We start from the raw sequence: 17,126 nt of genomic DNA, 5'->3' as shown, positions 1-17,126 counted from the left end.
CTGCATGCATGCAGGAGCCCAGTGACTCACCTTCCCTCAGCTCAGAGCGAGGACCACAGGCAAAAGCCCGATGAGAACTGTCTCTGCAGGTTGTAGGCCAGCCATGCGGTGGGGCTTTACAAACAGATAGACAGTTCCCAGGCCCTGCTCTAAACATGTAATTAATGCTCACTTCACACGCAGGGAAACTGAGGCAGGGACCTTGGGGGTCCCAACTGTATGATGGGCTGTCACCCAAGTGATCTTGGCTCCCTGTCTAACCCAGAAGTAAGGTCAGGCAGAGGAAGTGGGACATCTCCCCCAAACCTGGGAACTGGGTCAGACACAGCCCAAAGGCCAGGTCCCACGAGAGGGATGCAGTGGGGGACGGCGGAGAGGAATCTGCAGAGAATGGGGCTGCAGGGGACAGGGGCCACTTGCCCCAGGCCCAGTGGGTGGCTTGGTCTCAAGGTTTCTCGAGAAACTGAAAACTCCATTTTTATGTGACAATGATGCAACGGTTTAAAGTTCCCTAATCAATTCAAGTATCTTGAAAACACAGTACAAGCCAAATGACACGTGTGCGCAGTAGATTCACCAGTTAACACATACACTAGCCTGTTTATCTAGATCGGCACCGTCCTGCAGAAATGTAACGCATGCCATGGGTATGTGTTGAGTGTCTTCGTGGCCATGTGTAGAAACTCAAGGAAACAAGCACAGTTGATTGGGATAGCATACTTTCCTTAACCCCCAATCCAAAATAGCTCATTTCGGGGTATGATCAACATAGACATAAGTAATGGGATGAGGGGGCCTTAGGGACCCTGGAGGATGTCTCATGCAGAAACGCATCTGTGAGGACTGGCTACCCTTGAAGCAAGGACAGTAGAACGAGCCCAGAATTGGGCTCTGAGCCACCCTTCAGGACAGCACAGACCCCATGGGACCGCAGTGTCTAGCCGCATCCCCAACACTCTCACCCATCCACTGGAGTGCGTTTTGAGCCTCTGGAACAAATCCTCCTCATGCACTCCTCTTCTACCCCACAAAGCAAAACATATCACCTCATCCTTATACTTCCAGTTCTCTGAGAAAACTCACCACTTGGTCCTGATCCCCACGTGTTTTCTCTCCAGTGCGACTCATCAGGGCTGTTGGATCACACACTGGGTGGGGTTGCCAGATGCCTGCTGTCAGAGCTAAGTGGGGCACAGGCCACGTACGGGGTGGGGTGATCTTTGTATCAGGCACTGCCATTAGCCTTCACATCTCACTACTGCCCACTGAGCCCAACCATGATCATCCCCATTTTGCTATTAAGAAAACCAAGACTCAGGGCACCTGGGTGGCTCAGGGCGTGATCCCAGGGTCTTGATCAAGTCCTGCATCAGGCTCCCCAGAGGAAGCCTGCTTCTCCCTCTCCCTATGTCTCTATCTCTCTCTGTATGTTTCTCATGAATTAACAAATAAGTTCTTAAAAAAGAGAAAGAAGGAAAGAAAGAAAGAAAGAAAGAAAGAAAGAAAGAAAGAAAGAAAGAAAGAAAGAAAGAAAGAAAGAAAAGACTAGGGATCCCTGGGTGGCGCAGCGGTTTGGCACCTGCCTTTGGCCAAGGGCGCGATCCTGGAGACCCGGGATCGAATCCCACGTCGGGCTCCCGGTGCATGGAGCCTGCTTCTCCCTCTGCCTGTGTCTCTGCCTCTCTCTCTCTCTCTCTCTCTCTCTGTGACTATCGTAAATAAATAATTTAAAAAAAAAAAAAGAAAAAAAAAAGACTCAGAGAGGTTAAGCAATTTGCCCAAGGTCACACAGCACTTGGAGGAGCCAGGATCCAAACCTGGAAATCTGGTCCACCCTTAGGCGACTTGTGAACTCCTGGACGGTGACAAGGTCCATGATTTAATAATATTCTAGTTCATGACTGGCAGCCAGCATGTGTCACGTGCTTACTACATAAGCATATCAATGACAAACAATTGTGTGAAGAGTGACTCTGCACCTTAGCCCCCAGACCCCTGCCTGGCTCTCAGTGCACGTGTGAGGCCATCATGAGCACTGTTGCAAAGTAGGAATTGACCCTCCCGTCTCCCTCCATCTGAATTCCCTCCTTCTCTAGCCTCATGGCACACAGAAGCTGCCGAGCCTATCCTAATGCCTTCTCTGCATATCACATGTCCCTCTGCAACAGTATGAGTCCCACGGAAAGCAAGAACCCACTCCACCTTGTTCGCGGCTGAGTCCACATGCCTGACGCAGTGCCCGGCACAGGGAGGTTGCCTGCTGTGTACCCACTCAAACTCCCACAAAACGGTGATGGAGTCTCCTCCGCCCAGACGCCACCTTCTTCACCAGTTCTGGCTCCTGCCAATCAGCCTGGACAGAGTAGGTCGGACAGACGCGAGGTGGCATCCAGAGGGCAGTAAGTGACATAAGATTGGAAATCTGCCCCAAAGGCACAGGCGGGTGGAATTACCTACCGCTGTGATGCTCCAAGAGGCGGCAAAGGCTTTCTGCAAAGGTCTTGATCACAAATACGTTACACATTTCAGACCAGATGGCGCTCTCTGTTGCAAACATTCAAACCTGCCACTGTCCTGTGACAGCAGCTCCCTGCAAAATGCAAACGAAAGGGTGTGGCTGAGTTCCAATAAAACTTTATTACAAAAGCAGCCATGGGGCAGATCACAGGATGCGGCTGTCGACTCCCACCCCATCTACTGAAACAGTTTTCATGTAAAAAAAAAAAAGAACTGAGCAGACAGCTAACATAGCATTTAAACATTACTCCCAAAATACAGGGCAAGGGCATTTTATGCAAAGAATTTGTTCACAAAGGTCTTACCTGTTTCAAATCTACTGCACAATTCAAGCAAAGAAATACATGTGAAGAAAGCATTTTTCAGCATTTCTAGCTCAAGCAGCACCGACCTGAGACAACTAAGTAAGTAGAGTTTACAATTCACTTTGCCAGGTTTAAAATTATCTGATTTTTTTCTACATTCTAAAACTGGAGTGTGGGTGGTCATTGTTTCCAATTTTGCTATACTGAGAGACTCTGTTAATATTTGATATGTCCCTGCCCTCATTCACACAAGTGCGAACCTGCATGAAGGCAGCCACGTGGCATCTGCCTCCCCACTGGCTGTCCACTCCCCAAAATGCCCTCAGGGGGGCCCCGGGCTGGGTGTGCAGGAGCCACTCAACGCACACGCACCAAACTGATGGGAACTGAGCTTGTTTTACCCTCTAAGAGCAGGACAGGAAGGAATCGGCGCCACGTGCAGCTGCGGTGATTTCCGTGGTGGTTTCTGTGGGAGGTGGGCCCTTTCCGATGAGGGAAAAGGTGCAACTCTGCCCGTTCTGTGGTCCTGAAGTCTTTCTCCCTGGTGACCTTTCGTGCATTCCCATGTTTCATGGCACCTGCTCATGTCAGACGGCACACAGCTGGTCCTACCAGAGGGCAGGGGGAGGGAGCAGAAACTATTCCCCGTATCCTTCCAAGCCTAGAATCTAGGATCTCAAATGCCCTGGTCTACAAAGTACAGCTTGTGGCTTTGTTTCCTTGCATGGCACCAAGCCCCTACACCCCACAAGGCATTGTGGTCTCATAGCTTCCTAACCCACATCAAAAGCAGTTTGCAATGATGCATTGGGCTCTATGAAACCTGAAGCCATAAGTGGGCCTGCTGTGAAGCTGGTAACGAAGCCACTCCTTGGGCCTGGTGGATATGCATCAAACTGCTAAAATATAGTGAAGTGAGCGTCTTCTTTCGTGGAATCCTAGTGGCCTGATGTCCATCTTCCCCCCAGATACCTGTCCCAGCAGCTCTGTGTTTTAGCTGGGGAAGGGGTTCCCTGTGTGCCCTCAAGGGAGCATCAGCATGTGAAAAGCAGATCCTCCTGGTTTCAACCACACCCCCGCAAGCAGCCACTGGACCCCAGTGAGTAGCTCACCAAATAGCCATGCAGTAACCAAAAGATGGTGTCTGGGGGCTGTCTCCAAGGAAAATGTGTCTGTCGATCACTGTCACTCTGAGTTTACTGCCTTGAGCAGCGTCTGGAGGATGGAAGCCCTCTGAGGAGCCACTGTGGACCCTATGGATGCTCTCCTCCCTCACTGGCCAAGATCCTGCTTCCCCAGATATCTGCCCCCCTGTCCAGTGCTCCAGGAGCACATCCTAGCTGATCTGCACCAGACACAGTGCCCCAGCTTCACCCAAAGCTTCCTCCTTTCTATCCCAGACAGAGGAGGCTTTCTCAATGTAAGCCACATGGAACTGGTTTTTGTCACTTACTCACAGGACTTCGAACAAGTGCAGTGAATAGCGAGCACATCTACTAAGAGATACTGTCCTGTATGGCAACCCTGTGCTAGACTCTGTGATATGCTTTTTTGAGGAATTATTTCATTTAAATCCTTTCAATGACCTCTTGAGGACCCAACTCTCCTCTTACAGAAAAGTAGAAGGTGCTCAGAAAGATTTAGGAAGACCTCTAAAGCCATCCTTAAGGTAGCCACTGGCTTTTGCATACGCTGGGGAAAGGGGAACCAGGTTTGGGGGATCTGTGTGCAAACTGGAAGAGGGAGCCCTCACTCCAGCAGAGGTGGCACCAGGATGCAGGGTTTCAGGGTGGGGGCAGTTTGCACACCTGGAGGGGGCCCTGGTTACCTCGCTCACACGTGGTGCGTCCAAGCCTGGAATGCCATCCTTCTGGGCACAGGGCCTCAGTTAGGGACCTAGGAGGACTTGAACCTACAGTAGCATATGCGTGAGTACACAGAGATGCAGCTCAAGGAACAGGCTGGCTGGGCAAGTCTGAAACCCATCGGGCAGGCTGGGAATCTCGGGTGGCAGCCGGATGTCCTCCTCCGGAAACTTAGGTCTTCCAATCTTTCACTCTCCCACCCCACTCTGGACGAGGCCAACCGCATTGCTGAGGATGGTGATCTCCCAACTGTGGCTGTCCGTCACCTGGCGTGCACCAACCCAGAGACATGCAGTCCACAGCAAAGCCACAGCAACTGCCGCCTCTTCTTATCATGTCGCATGTAGGGTGTGGGGCTGGAGTCCCCACTCACCCCTCTGTCTGTTTCACCCCTGCCCCAGCAGCTCCTGAGTTCACTCCACGTGGCTGGGTGATCACATACAAGCCAAGCCCTGCAGCTCTGTCCCTGCAGAACCTACACTACCTGCCCTCCCCTTCCCTTACTGTCCTACCTGCAGGCTCTGGCATCCCTGCTGCTTCTGTCAGGCTCTGGAGGACAGGAGCAGGGAGCGGGGAGCAGTGGGGAGCAGGGCCTACTGTACTCAGGCTGCATGGAGCTGTGGAAGGATGAAAAACTTGAGCGGAGCTTCCTAGAAGGTTGAGGACCGTGCCTGGCCGGTGTCCCACGAGTGGGACTCAGTGTTGTGATCCGAACGCTGGTTCTACTTTTCCCATGTCCTCAAGCCTCCGTTCCTCCCACTGCCCATACCTGATGGAGCAGGGGAGACACCGCAACAGCCTGAAAGCATTTCTGACTTTTTTTTTTAAGATTTTATTTATTAATGAGAGACACGGGGGGAGAGAGAGAGAGAGAGAGAGAGAGAGAGAGAGAGGCAGAGAAGCAGGCTCCCTGCAGGGACCCTGACGTGGGACTCGATCCAGGGTCTCCAGGATCAGGCCCTGGGCTGAAGGCGGCACTAAACCCCTGAGCCACCCAGGCTGCCCACATTTCTGACTCATAATCACTACCGAGTCTTTCAAGGTCATAGGAGAAAATAAATATTATCTAGTATTAATAGATAGGGGAGGGGCAAACAGATAAGACCCCTCTTCTGGCTGGGACCTTGGAACCAGTCCAGCCATATGGGTCCCTTCTCCGTGTGTCAGCAGGTTGCTGGCACAGCCTGTGTGTCTCCCAGCCATAGAGAGAGCACGACGTTTCATGTAGGACAGCAGTGAGGGAAAAAGTCATTTGTTGAATTATTGAGGAAACAGGAATTGGGCAGGCACAGTTCTCGATCCTAGGAACGCACAGAGGATCCAGCTTGGAAATCCAGCTCCACAGCTGGAGCATTTATATGGTTAGATTTTATATATAATAGGTATCGATGGGGGAGGGAAGGAAAAGGAGAGGAGAGAGAGAAAGACTGGCCGTGTGGGGGGAGGCTGAGCGTCCCTCCCCAGACTCACTGGCTCAGCTACAGAAGCGCGATTAGAAGCCTCCTCAAATCTTCCTGTAGGACAAACAGCAAAATGCAGGCAGGGACAGCAGAATTCTGTGTCCTCCCCTCTCCTGGACGTGGAGAAAAATGTGCTTTCTCACGGGAACTGCCATTTACAATGAGGGGTGCAGACAACAACTTGAATATGACTTTGATTCCTCACTGTGAAATAGGCACCCAAACTCGACTCTGTCAGCAAGGCCACGGGTCTGTGTCTCCGATCGTCGCCCGAGGGGAAGGAGAAAGGCCCCGAGAGGCCCCAGGAGCACCTGCCAGAGCTCTGTGACGGCGGCTGCCTGGACGCACGGGCAGGCCCGGCGGAGGGTCCACACCCAGGCTGCGGCGCTGCTCCGGGTGGGCCCCTCAGCCGAGAGCCCTCTGGCTTGCCCACTGCTTACCCCGGGCAGGATGGGGCAGCCACCAGGGTGGGGTCTGCCGGAAAGGAGACTCGCAGGTGATGCTGTCAGTAAGCCCTGAGCCTTCTAGCGAGCCAAGACATGTTGAGGATTTGGACGAAGACAGCAGATTAACCCCAGCGCTGAGACACGATGAGCCCCACTCGGCTGACCCTGAGGTGCCAGACCCGTGTCTCGGTGCTTCGTGAGTGGTGTCACCTCAGCCTACCCCAGACTTATAAAGGGGGTACTGGTATCAGGCTCATTTTACAGCAAAGTTCAGGGAGGTTGAGTGACTTGCCTGAAGCCACACAGCCGAGGACAGGAATAAACCAACCACGCTAGTACCTCCCACGTGGTGTTTCCTCTGCCTCTTCCTCACCATTGGTGACTGCCAAGAATCCCTTCGAACCCAAGAGAGCAGAACATCAAGATCATAAGACAGTGGCAGACACATCCCAATCCTCCTGGCTGCTGACGTGACATGGGAACAGGGTCCCTGTTTGAACAGAAGGCTGTTCCCTTACAGAGCTCACTGTGAGGGGCCACGGCAGACAGAGCTGGGGGCCCGCCGCCAGTGGTAGCGCCCTGACCCTGCTGCCCGGCAACCAGATGGCCCTGGCCAAGTTGCTTGGGCTCCAAAGGCCCCAGTTCCTCATCTCTAAATCGGGCATCTCCCCTGGACAGGTCCCACAGGGTGCCATAAGTCACCCCACAGGAGAGGCTCAGCCACTGCCGGCACTTGTACATGCTCAGTGGGCTTCTCCCACTTGCTAGCATTTTCATTATTCATGTACACGGATGTCCCCTTGTGTCATTCTGGTCCTGGTTATCTCTCAACGTTGCCCCGACCTTTTGCCGACACTGTGGTGCTGCATGGGATCCCAGTGCTGCCTGCACGGTGGCCGTGGCGGTGGCGGTGGCGGTGTTAGAAGTGTTCCCCATGTCCTGGGGGGCTGGAGCCCTACTGATGCCTGTTTTACAGCTGAGAAGACTGAAGCCCGAGGCCTGAAGGACCTGTCCCTGGGTCATGTGGTGGAAGGTGGTGGAGGAGCTCGACTCCCAGCCCACGGGGTTCCCCACCTTCACTGAGGGGCTGCCCTGTGTTTGGCCACGTGGTCTCACGCTCCACCAACACAAGTCGGAAGTGGGAATGCGGGGCCCCTCTTGCTTCTTTCTGAGGCAGGACCAGGCCGGAGGGCGTCCCCTGCTCTGTCCCTCAGGGGATGGTCTCCCTGTTTAATCTCCTTCTGTCACCTGTGCAGGGGCAGCAAGCCCGTGGGGGGCTGACCCCTTCCCTGGCTCCCATGTGATGGCCCTGCTCCAGGGGACAGGCCATGAAAGACTGCAGGGTTGGGGGTGACACAGAAAGGAAACAGATGGGAACGTGAGTAATTAAATCAATATATCCCAAATACAAGACGGGATGGGGGTGGGGGGCTGGGGGCGGGAAAGCCAAACAATTAGGACCAAAAATGAAGTTTGAACTCATCATTTTGGCTTCATTTCCAAAAAATTGTCCCTTGAAGCTGCATGGATTCTAAATCCAACAACAACAAAAAAAACATAACAAAACTCTGGAATAAAACATGCACACGCAAGCACTAGAATCTCTTTTGTTTCATTTCTCTGGGATTCTGTGATTTCTTTTTTCATATATATAATTCCGCTTCAAAAAACCCCACAAAAACAAAAACAACAAAAAAACCAGTCCCATATAAGAAGAATAGGTTTAGGTACTTTTTTTATAGGGGTGGGTCCTGTTGCAGGTTAAGGGTCAATTTGTTTGTGTTTTGGGGCAGGCATGCGCTAAGTCTTTCCTATATTTTAAACAGATAATGTCCTTGTAATTTGGGAGCACTTACATGAAGGCTGGCTTTGTCTCTTTTTTCAGGATGCCTGCTGCTGCCGCCCTCCTGTTGAAAAAGAAATACTGTACCTTTAAATTAGGAGGTTCCGAATAATCACCGCTGGGCAGTGAAAAGACTAATGTGCTGTGGAGAACAAGGAGTTTAATCTAATTTAGTTGGAGGGTGTCTGTCTGCGGTGTTGTTTTTTTGGAGTGTGGGAATAGCAGAGAGAAGCTGCCCCCTTGAATGGTCCCTCCTACGCCAGAAGCAGTGGGGAGCCCCGTAGACGCCAGTGATCCAAAGCCGGCCCTTGAAAGGGGGATTAGAGGCATGCTCTGATTTGCAATTCACACTAATGCACCCCGTGGAACCTCTGGTAATATTTCAAACCACATTTCAGGGGACGTGGCCTTAAAATAACTGCCTAAATTGTGCTGAACTAACCCACTACATGCCAGTCATCCATTTTATGATGTGCATGTGTTAGTGGCTGCGGTCCCCACCCCACACCCCAATTCGCATCTTACAAACGAGTGTTTTTAGGTGTCCTTAGAACTTTTGTGCCTGTTGCATTTGCTGGCGTCGGTTCCCCCCTGGCACAGACTAGTATGTTTTCCCTGAGTAAGGATCACTTCAGAGGACGGAAGGTGTTTTCTTTCGAGAAAAATGAAGTGGAGTGGACAGGGTAACTGGTGCTCTTGGGCAGTTAGAAATAGAATTTTCCCTGCCTGCTTTTTTTTTTTTTTTTTTAAATCAGATAATAAGTTTCTGCAGAAATGTACCACAGGATGAGGTCAAGGCAATAGTGCCTCTTGGGTATCACAGACCCCTCTGCCTGTCGGGCAATATCAGCACATAGACCACATTTTCATCTTATTGGGAAGCAAAACTGGGATGCCCGATGAAATACACATATCAATGACGTTGGGAGATAAAAGAGCATAACCAGCGTTTCACGGGATCACCAAACCCAAACTTGCCCAGAGAAAGCATCCAAGCCAGAGCCCACCACCAGGCACCGGGACTGCCTGAGCCACGCTGTATCTGAAACCTCCCCCAAGACTATCCTATTTCTTTCCACGGGCTTTGCTGATACTCTACAACTTTACTCTTGCGATTAGCCTGTAACGTGCAAAGTCTCTGCTTTAATTTCTTTCTCTTGCTGAAAGTGTCAGTGCTTTTATCTTAAAGAGATTATGTGGGTTTTCTCTAATCTCATTTCAGAGAGCCAAGCACAGTGCCTATAATTTCCACTGACTATAACATAATAAGAAGAGATACAACTTTGATTTTTAGCAATATCCATGTCAAAGAATTTCATACTTCGGCCTCTGCTAGGGTGGGATGTCACTGCCATTCTTTCAAGTCTCTTCCATCCAAAAATATTTAGGTATTGTTCAAAACACTGCCTGACTTCAGAAATAGTCCCTTTCAGAAAACCTTCTACTTTTCTGGGTAAGCATTTGCAAGAACTTGAAGGTGGCTTGTGTTTAAGAGTAGCTCTCCGATATTTTTTTTAGGTGGTTGGGGTAAAAAAAAAAAAAAAAAAAAAAAGAAAAAGAAGTAGTATTCCTTAACCCTGCAAGTTATTTGAAATCATGTTTGATTATAAAGTTTCACTAAAAACCTTTGCTCAAAATTTTAGAGGCCTAATAAGATTTCCATTAATTTAAACATATCACTATTCCCAGGACAGCCCCAAATGCTTTCTTTTGCCTCTTTCATCCATGGTTAAATATGTAAATAAAATGTCTAAAGTCATTCTTCAAAGAAGACAAAGGAAAAAAGAGCTGAGGGGAAAGACAGCCATAAAATTCCTCCCAATTCTCCATAACATTTGCCAGAGGGGGGCCGGTTGCCAGCCAGGGCCGAGCAGCAGGGGACCCCGCTGCTCCTTACAATCACACATCTCAAATCCCACACACAGGAAAAAAATAAAATAAAATATCTTTTCAGCTGGAGCCATCAAAAGGCCCTTTTCATTTATTAGTTACAGAGTTATCTTGCAGTTGCTCATTTCTCAGAGCCCTCGTTTTTCTATAATAATGTCTATTTGTTGGTTTCCGCCTCAGCTGGGCAGCGCAGAGCACTTCTGCAGACATTTTTATAAAAACGAGGGAAGAAAGCAATCTGAAGTGGTTATAGCTAAAATAATGGGTCTGAACATGGCTGAATTAAAATGGCACATAAAAGATCAATTAGGACGCACTTTCTCAAATAGCTCACGCCCACTCCTGGCGTTTGGTGCTTTCCTTTGCGTCCACGGTTTCTGAGGGAGAGAAACAAAAAGGAAAAAAGACAAAATGGTGCCAATGGAGGACTCTGGCAAGGAAAATTCTGAAGAAGCCAAGTGATATCTGCTAAACTTTGTTTAACTTGAAGTTTTTGAAAATAAGTCACTAAACAAAACCAAACAAAAGGCATAAGGAAAATGGCAGTCTTTAAAAAAATGTTTTTGTTTTGTTTTGTTTCTTAACTTGAGAAATAATAACACGGTTGAAGGTGGTTGTTCTGATGGCATTAGTGTCTACCTTCTTTTCCATCAACTGGCTTACTCCAGCATCTTCCAACACCCTACAGTGAGAGTCAGGGACAGTGATTCAAGAACAGCTGTACAAACCTGCCTATTAGTAATTCTAGGATCCTGAGCAAGCCCCAGCCTCAGTCTTCTGGGTGTTGGATGGATGGATGGATGGATGGATGGATGGATGGATGGGTGGGTGGGTCACGGGCATGTGGGTGGGTGAATGGTGGATAGGCGGTGTATGGGTGGATGGATGGTTAGGTGGATGGATGGATGACAGATGAACAGATGAATAGTTGGTGAGTGGATGGTGGATAGGTAGTGGATGAGTGGATGGAAGGATGGGTGGATGGTGGTTAGGTGGATGGATGGATGGATGGATGGATGGATGACAACAGATGAATAGTCAGTGTGTGGATGGTGGGTAGATGGTGGATGGGTGGGTGGATGAATGTGTGTGTGTGTGCGCATGTATGTACCTATGGATGGATGATGGGTAGGTGGGTAGATGGGTAAGTGTGTGGGTGGCTCGATAGGTGGATGGGTGGTTGCATGCATGGGGGATGGACAGATGGATGGTGTGGTTGGGTGGAAGGGTAGGTAGGTATGTGAGATCTCCCAAGTCTCTTACAGATGTAAAATAGTACCATTTGTCTTAATTAAAAGCCAATCTTCTAAAAAGCCTTCTTAGAGGAAGTGCCCCACTTCTGCCACTGCTTACAAAAAAGCTTCCCGTGGGAGGAGGAGTGCCTGGCAGTAGCCTCTCCTTCCTGGGCGCTCCTCGAGGTAGCTGGCAACACCCGCAGCGTTTCCCTTGCGGGGATTCATTCAGCCCTTCCAAAACGGGGTGCAGGGCAACGAGCCTGAGGGAGCGACACCGTCCCCAGGGACGTCTGCTCACAGGGCACACCTCTCCACTGTCGACCTCTCCTCCGCCGGCCGGCCCTCCTACTGCCCCCTCCGTACGCGATCCCGGGAGTCTCAGAAACGTAAAAAGGTCCTGACCGCGAGGGCGTCTAAGAGGAGAGAGACCCCGCCACCTCCCAGGGGACTCGTTTATTTAAGGGCTACTACCCCGGGATGCTAGGTGAGGCGCTCTGCACGTTCTGTTGGAGACAAGGAGGGGTCTGGGCGCCCACCCCGCACACCCAGTGCAGTAGACCGGCGGGGTCGTTGAGCCCCAGCTGACTTTGTCACAAACTGGCTCCGGGGTAAGGGAGGGTCGGGGTGGAAGGGGACGCTCCTTCGCCTTGAGGACCCTCCGCGCGAGCCGGCGCCGCGACCTGCCGCCCCCAGCTCCGCAGCCGCTGACGGGTCTGCAGCCCAGGAGGGCGCAGGCAGGGCCGATCCCTCGCCGAATAATATAAATAGCCGACGAGCGAATGACTTCCTATAATAAATAAACTCAGCCGCCCACAAGGCATCAGCGGCCCTGCCCGGCGAGAGGCCCCTCCGCCCCGCGGCCCTGTTGGGGGCGGGGGTCATCCCCCAGGCCCGGCCCCCACTTCCCGAGGGAGAGGGCGGTAACACCCCAGCGCCCCAGGAGGCTGCCCTCGTCTCCCCCGGCCCGCCTTTCCCGCGGAGACCTCGGAGGAGCGGCCCTAAAACTCAGGATTCCCTCGGCCCCTCCCCCGCCCTAAGCTCTTCTCTTTGAAATTTCAAAGAAAACCACTCCCTGGAGCCGGGGCCGGGGCCGGGGCCGGGGCCGGGGCCGGGGGCGCAGGCCTGGCGGCTCCCGGGCCTCGGGAAGATGCGGGCAGGTTTACAAGCCGAGGGGCCACTTTATGGCCGGGGCTGTAAAACGCCGGCCCCACCTCTCTTCGAGAGCGCCCTCGCCCGGGGCCCACCGTCAAGGCGAAGGAGGACGCGTCTCGCCCCCCGCCGCGGACCACCCGCCCGCGCCCCCGGCCCGTCCCGGAGCTTCCGCGATGCGGGCCCTTGGGCGCCCGGGGCCGCGGGGCTTCCCGGGGCGGGGGCGGGGGCGGGCGCGGGGGCGGGCGCGGGGGCGCGGGGGGTCCGACCGGCGGGGGCGGGCGCCGGGCCGGCTTTCTCATGCAAAGCGGCGGCGGCGGCGGCGGCGGCGGCGGGGACGGGGGCGGGGGCGGGGGCGGGGGCGGGGGCGGGGCGCGCTCCCGGGGGCGGGGCCTGTCGCCGCCCGGCTGCGCTCCCCCCTCGCCTTTTGCGCGTCTTCTCCGCCCGGGACGCGCGGCGCCGAGCAGCTGCGGCCCGGCCCGGCGAGGCCGGCGCGGGAGGGAGGAGCGGCCGCCAGCCCGCTGGCCACGGTGCGCCCGCCCGCCCGCCCGCCCCCGGCCTCCCGGACGCGCCACCGGGGCGCTCGCGGAAGAGCCCAAAGTTTGCCGCGGCCGGGGAGTCGCCGCCCGCCGGGAGCCCCGGCCCCGCAGCGCTTCCCGGTATCGTTGGCCAACTTTGCTCACCCCCCGCCCGCGGCCCCCGCCTCGCGGAGGCCGGGGGCGCGGAGCGCAGCGCTCCGGCCGGCGGGGCGGGCATGGGCGGGGGCCGGAGCGGGGACGGGGAGCCGGGGCCCGTGGCCCGAGCGGGGCAGCGTCGGCGCTGAGCGGAGCGGACCTCCCCGCCGGGCACCTCCGACGCCAGCATGCCGCGCCCGGGCCCCCGCCTGTGGCTGGTCCTGCAGGTGATGGGTTCGTGCGCCGCCATCAGTTCCATGGACATGGAGCGTCCGGGCGACGGCAAGTGCCAGCCCATTGAGATCCCGATGTGCAAGGACATTGGCTACAACATGACCCGCATGCCCAACCTGATGGGCCACGAGAACCAGCGCGAGGCCGCCATCCAGCTGCACGAGTTCGCGCCGCTGGTGGAGTACGGCTGCCACGGCCACCTCCGCTTCTTCCTGTGCTCGCTGTACGCGCCCATGTGCACCGAGCAAGTCTCCACCCCCATCCCTGCCTGCCGGGTCATGTGCGAGCAGGCCCGGCTCAAGTGCTCCCCGATCATGGAGCAGTTCAACTTCAAGTGGCCCGACTCGCTGGACTGCAGCAAGCTCCCCAACAAGAACGACCCCAACTACCTGTGCATGGAGGCGCCCAACAATGGCTCGGACGAGCCCTCCCGGGGCTCAGGCCTGTTCCCGCCGCTCTTCCGGCCGCAGCGGCCGCACAGCGCGCAGGAGCACCCGCTCAGGGACGCGGGCCAGGGGCGCACCAGCTGCGACAACCCGGGCAAGTTCCACCACGTGGGGAAGAGCGCGGCGTGCGCGCCGCTCTGCACGCCCGGAGTGGACGTGTACTGGAGCGGCGGCGACAAGCGCTTCGCGGTGGTCTGGCTGGCCGTCTGGGCGGTGCTGTGCTTCTTCTCCAGCGCCTTCACCGTGCTCACCTTCCTCATCGACCCGGCCCGCTTCAGGTACCCGGAGCGCCCCATCATCTTCCTCTCCATGTGCTACTGCGTCTACTCCGTGGGCTACATCATCCGCCTCTTCGCTGGCGCCGAGAGCATCGCCTGCGACCGGGACAGCGGACAGCTCTATGTCATCCAGGAGGGGCTGGAGAGCACCGGCTGCACCCTTGTCTTCCTGGTCCTCTACTACTTCGGCATGGCCAGCTCGCTGTGGTGGGTGATTCTCACACTCACCTGGTTCCTGGCTGCGGGCAAGAAGTGGGGCCATGAGGCTATCGAGGCCAATAGCAGCTACTTCCACCTGGCAGCCTGGGCCATCCCGGCCGTGAAGACCATCCTGATCCTGGTGATGCGCCGGGTGGCTGGGGACGAACTCACCGGCGTGTGCTATGTGGGCAGCATGGACGTGAACGCCCTCACCGGCTTCGTGCTCATCCCACTGGCCTGCTACCTCATCATCGGCACTTCCTTCATCCTGTCCGGCTTCGTGGCACTCTTCCACATCCGGAGGGTGATGAAGACCGGTGGGGAGAACACGGACAAACTGGAGAAGCTCATGGTGAGAATCGGGGTCTTCTCGGTGCTTTACACCGTGCCGGCCACCTGTGTGATCGCCTGTTACTTTTACGAACGCCTCAACATGGAGTACTGGAAGATCCTAGCCACGCAGCACAAGTGCAAAATGAACAACCAGACCAAAAGTCTGGACTGTGTGATGGCTGCGTCCATCCCAGCGGTGGAGATCTTCATGGTGAAGATCTTCATGCTGCTGGTGGTGGGCATCACCAGCGGCATGTGGATCTGGACATCGAAGACCCTGCAGTCCTGGCAGAATGTTTGCAGCCGCAGGTTCAAGAGAAAGAGCAGGAGGAAACCTGCCAGCGTGATCACCAATAGTGGGATTTACAAAAAAGCCCAGCATCCCCCAAAAACCCACCTCGGAAAATATGAGATCCCTGCACAGCCTCCCACGTGTGTGTGAACTGGCTTCTGGGGGAGGCCGGCGTGGAAAACCTTCCCAGACAGGATACAATGGCAATCAGAGCCAAAACGTGGTGCTTTTCCTGGTTGGTTGTTTTTGTTTTGTTTTGTTTTGTTTTGTTTTGTTTTTTTAATAAAAGTAAAAGAAAAAAGTTTTTACTCTTAAATTCAGGATACTGTGGTACGCTCAAAGTAAAAATGTGCTTACAGGGTTTTTTGTTTTGTTTTGTTTTGTTTTCGGAAGGAGAGCTCCTCAATTAAGTAGCCTCTCGTGTAACTAATTTGTGGTAAAGTAGTTGGTTCAGCCCCCAGAAGAAAACTTTTGTTTAGAAGCTTCCATAAATACATAGCTGTGTGTTTGAGTTGGCTTTGCTACCCATTTACAAGTCAGAGGAGAGATGGCTTCTTTGTACATTGAAGAACTTTTGCTGGGAGCATTGGGGGGGGGGGAGAAAGAGAGAGGCGAAGTGGGTCTCCGGCAGGAGCCATCCTAGGGACCCACCCCCAGGAAGGCTGTGTGTGGGACAGCAGCTTCTGTGCAGACAGGAAGAAAGGGGAACCCTGACAATTTAGCACACTCCAGTGGATTTGGAGTCACTTAAAATAGACTCCAGCCTCTAGCCTTCACAAATGGTCTTTCTCCAAGACAGAAACTTCCACCAAACCTAACATTTGCAAATGCAAACAATGTGCAATACATTTCTTCCCTCTTTCCGTTAAAATGAAAAGAGAAACAAGTATTTTGCTGTACATAAAGACAACAAAAGAAATCCCAACAAAAGCACGGAGAGGCCCAGCCCTCAGAAACCCTCTAGTGTTACATTTTGTGGCTTTTTAATGGAAACCAAGCCAATGTTATACACGTTTGGACTGATTTGTGGAAAGGAGGTGGGGGGGGGGGAGGGAAGAAAGATCATTCAAAAGTATCCAAAGGGCTTATTGACTCTTTCTATTGTTAAACAAATGGTTTCCATGAATAGCTCAAGAAGCACTAGACAAGTCTACATTATTCTCCCCACCATCCCAGGGAAGAGTGGTCCTGCTTGTGTATATTTGTAATATATGATATTTTTCATGCTCCACTATTTTATTAAAAATAAAATATGTTCTTTAGTTTGCTGCTGGTGCCTTGTACATTGTGAGGTTTTCCTTCCCTGAGTGTGGAGAGAGCAGAGCAAACTTTATACCCCTGCTAGCTTTGCAAGCAAATCCTGAGTGTGCATCTCTATCTAGAGATTACTGGCTATCCATATGAAATGGCAGATGGGCGGATTCCAAAGTTTGCAGGATAATTTAGTTTCGAGTTTCTATGGAATGACATGCAGGAAACATGGAAACATGGAAAGCTGGACACTGTTTGCCGTGACTCTTGGTGGCTGGATGTGAGGGCCTGGCTGTAGACATACTTCATCAGGGAATGCCTGGGCTACTCAGTGTGGGTAAATCCTGGAGAACCTGGATCAGCTTTGGGTGAGATCTCCCGGGATTGGGGCCAGCGAAGTCAGAGAATTCAATCAGGGTAGCGTTCGGTGGGCCTGCTGGGATCAGATTGTACCTAGACAGGGTTCTGTGCATCCGCTCCAAGTGTGTTCTGCTCTGTGGCAAGTCGAGGACAGGTTTACAAAGCAGAATATAGACCTGGACAGGATAAAATATCTGCTAAGGATGGCGAGTCTGTGAACTTAGTTCATCTCCTGTTTTTACGTGGGGAGCCCTGGAGCTGTAGAGACCCAAATTGGGCCCCAGTTCAAGGTCAGAGGCTCAGCAAAATTCAGGTCCGGATACGAAGGATTGCAAGGCACAGTCCAG

At 53.3% G+C, this 17,126-nt stretch overlaps 1 protein-coding gene across 1 annotated transcript; it reads left to right on the top strand.

Moving 5' to 3' along the window:
* Positions 1-13,273: 13,273 nt before the first annotated feature.
* FZD10 (frizzled class receptor 10) lies at positions 13,274-16,451 on the top strand. Its single transcript, XM_025473584.3, has one exon. It carries the CDS (start codon positions 13,573-13,575, stop codon positions 15,316-15,318), a length of 1,746 nt encoding a protein of 581 aa, XP_025329369.1. The 5' UTR covers positions 13,274-13,572; the 3' UTR covers positions 15,319-16,451.
* Positions 16,452-17,126: the final 675 nt, after the last annotated feature.

This window comes from Canis lupus, chromosome 26, assembly GCF_003254725.2.
Source record: "Canis lupus dingo isolate Sandy chromosome 26, ASM325472v2, whole genome shotgun sequence".
Classification (NCBI taxonomy): Eukaryota; Metazoa; Chordata; class Mammalia; order Carnivora; family Canidae; genus Canis; species Canis lupus.
The sequence above is the reverse complement of the archived record's forward strand: the minus strand, read 5'-3'. Positions and strand labels throughout refer to the sequence as shown.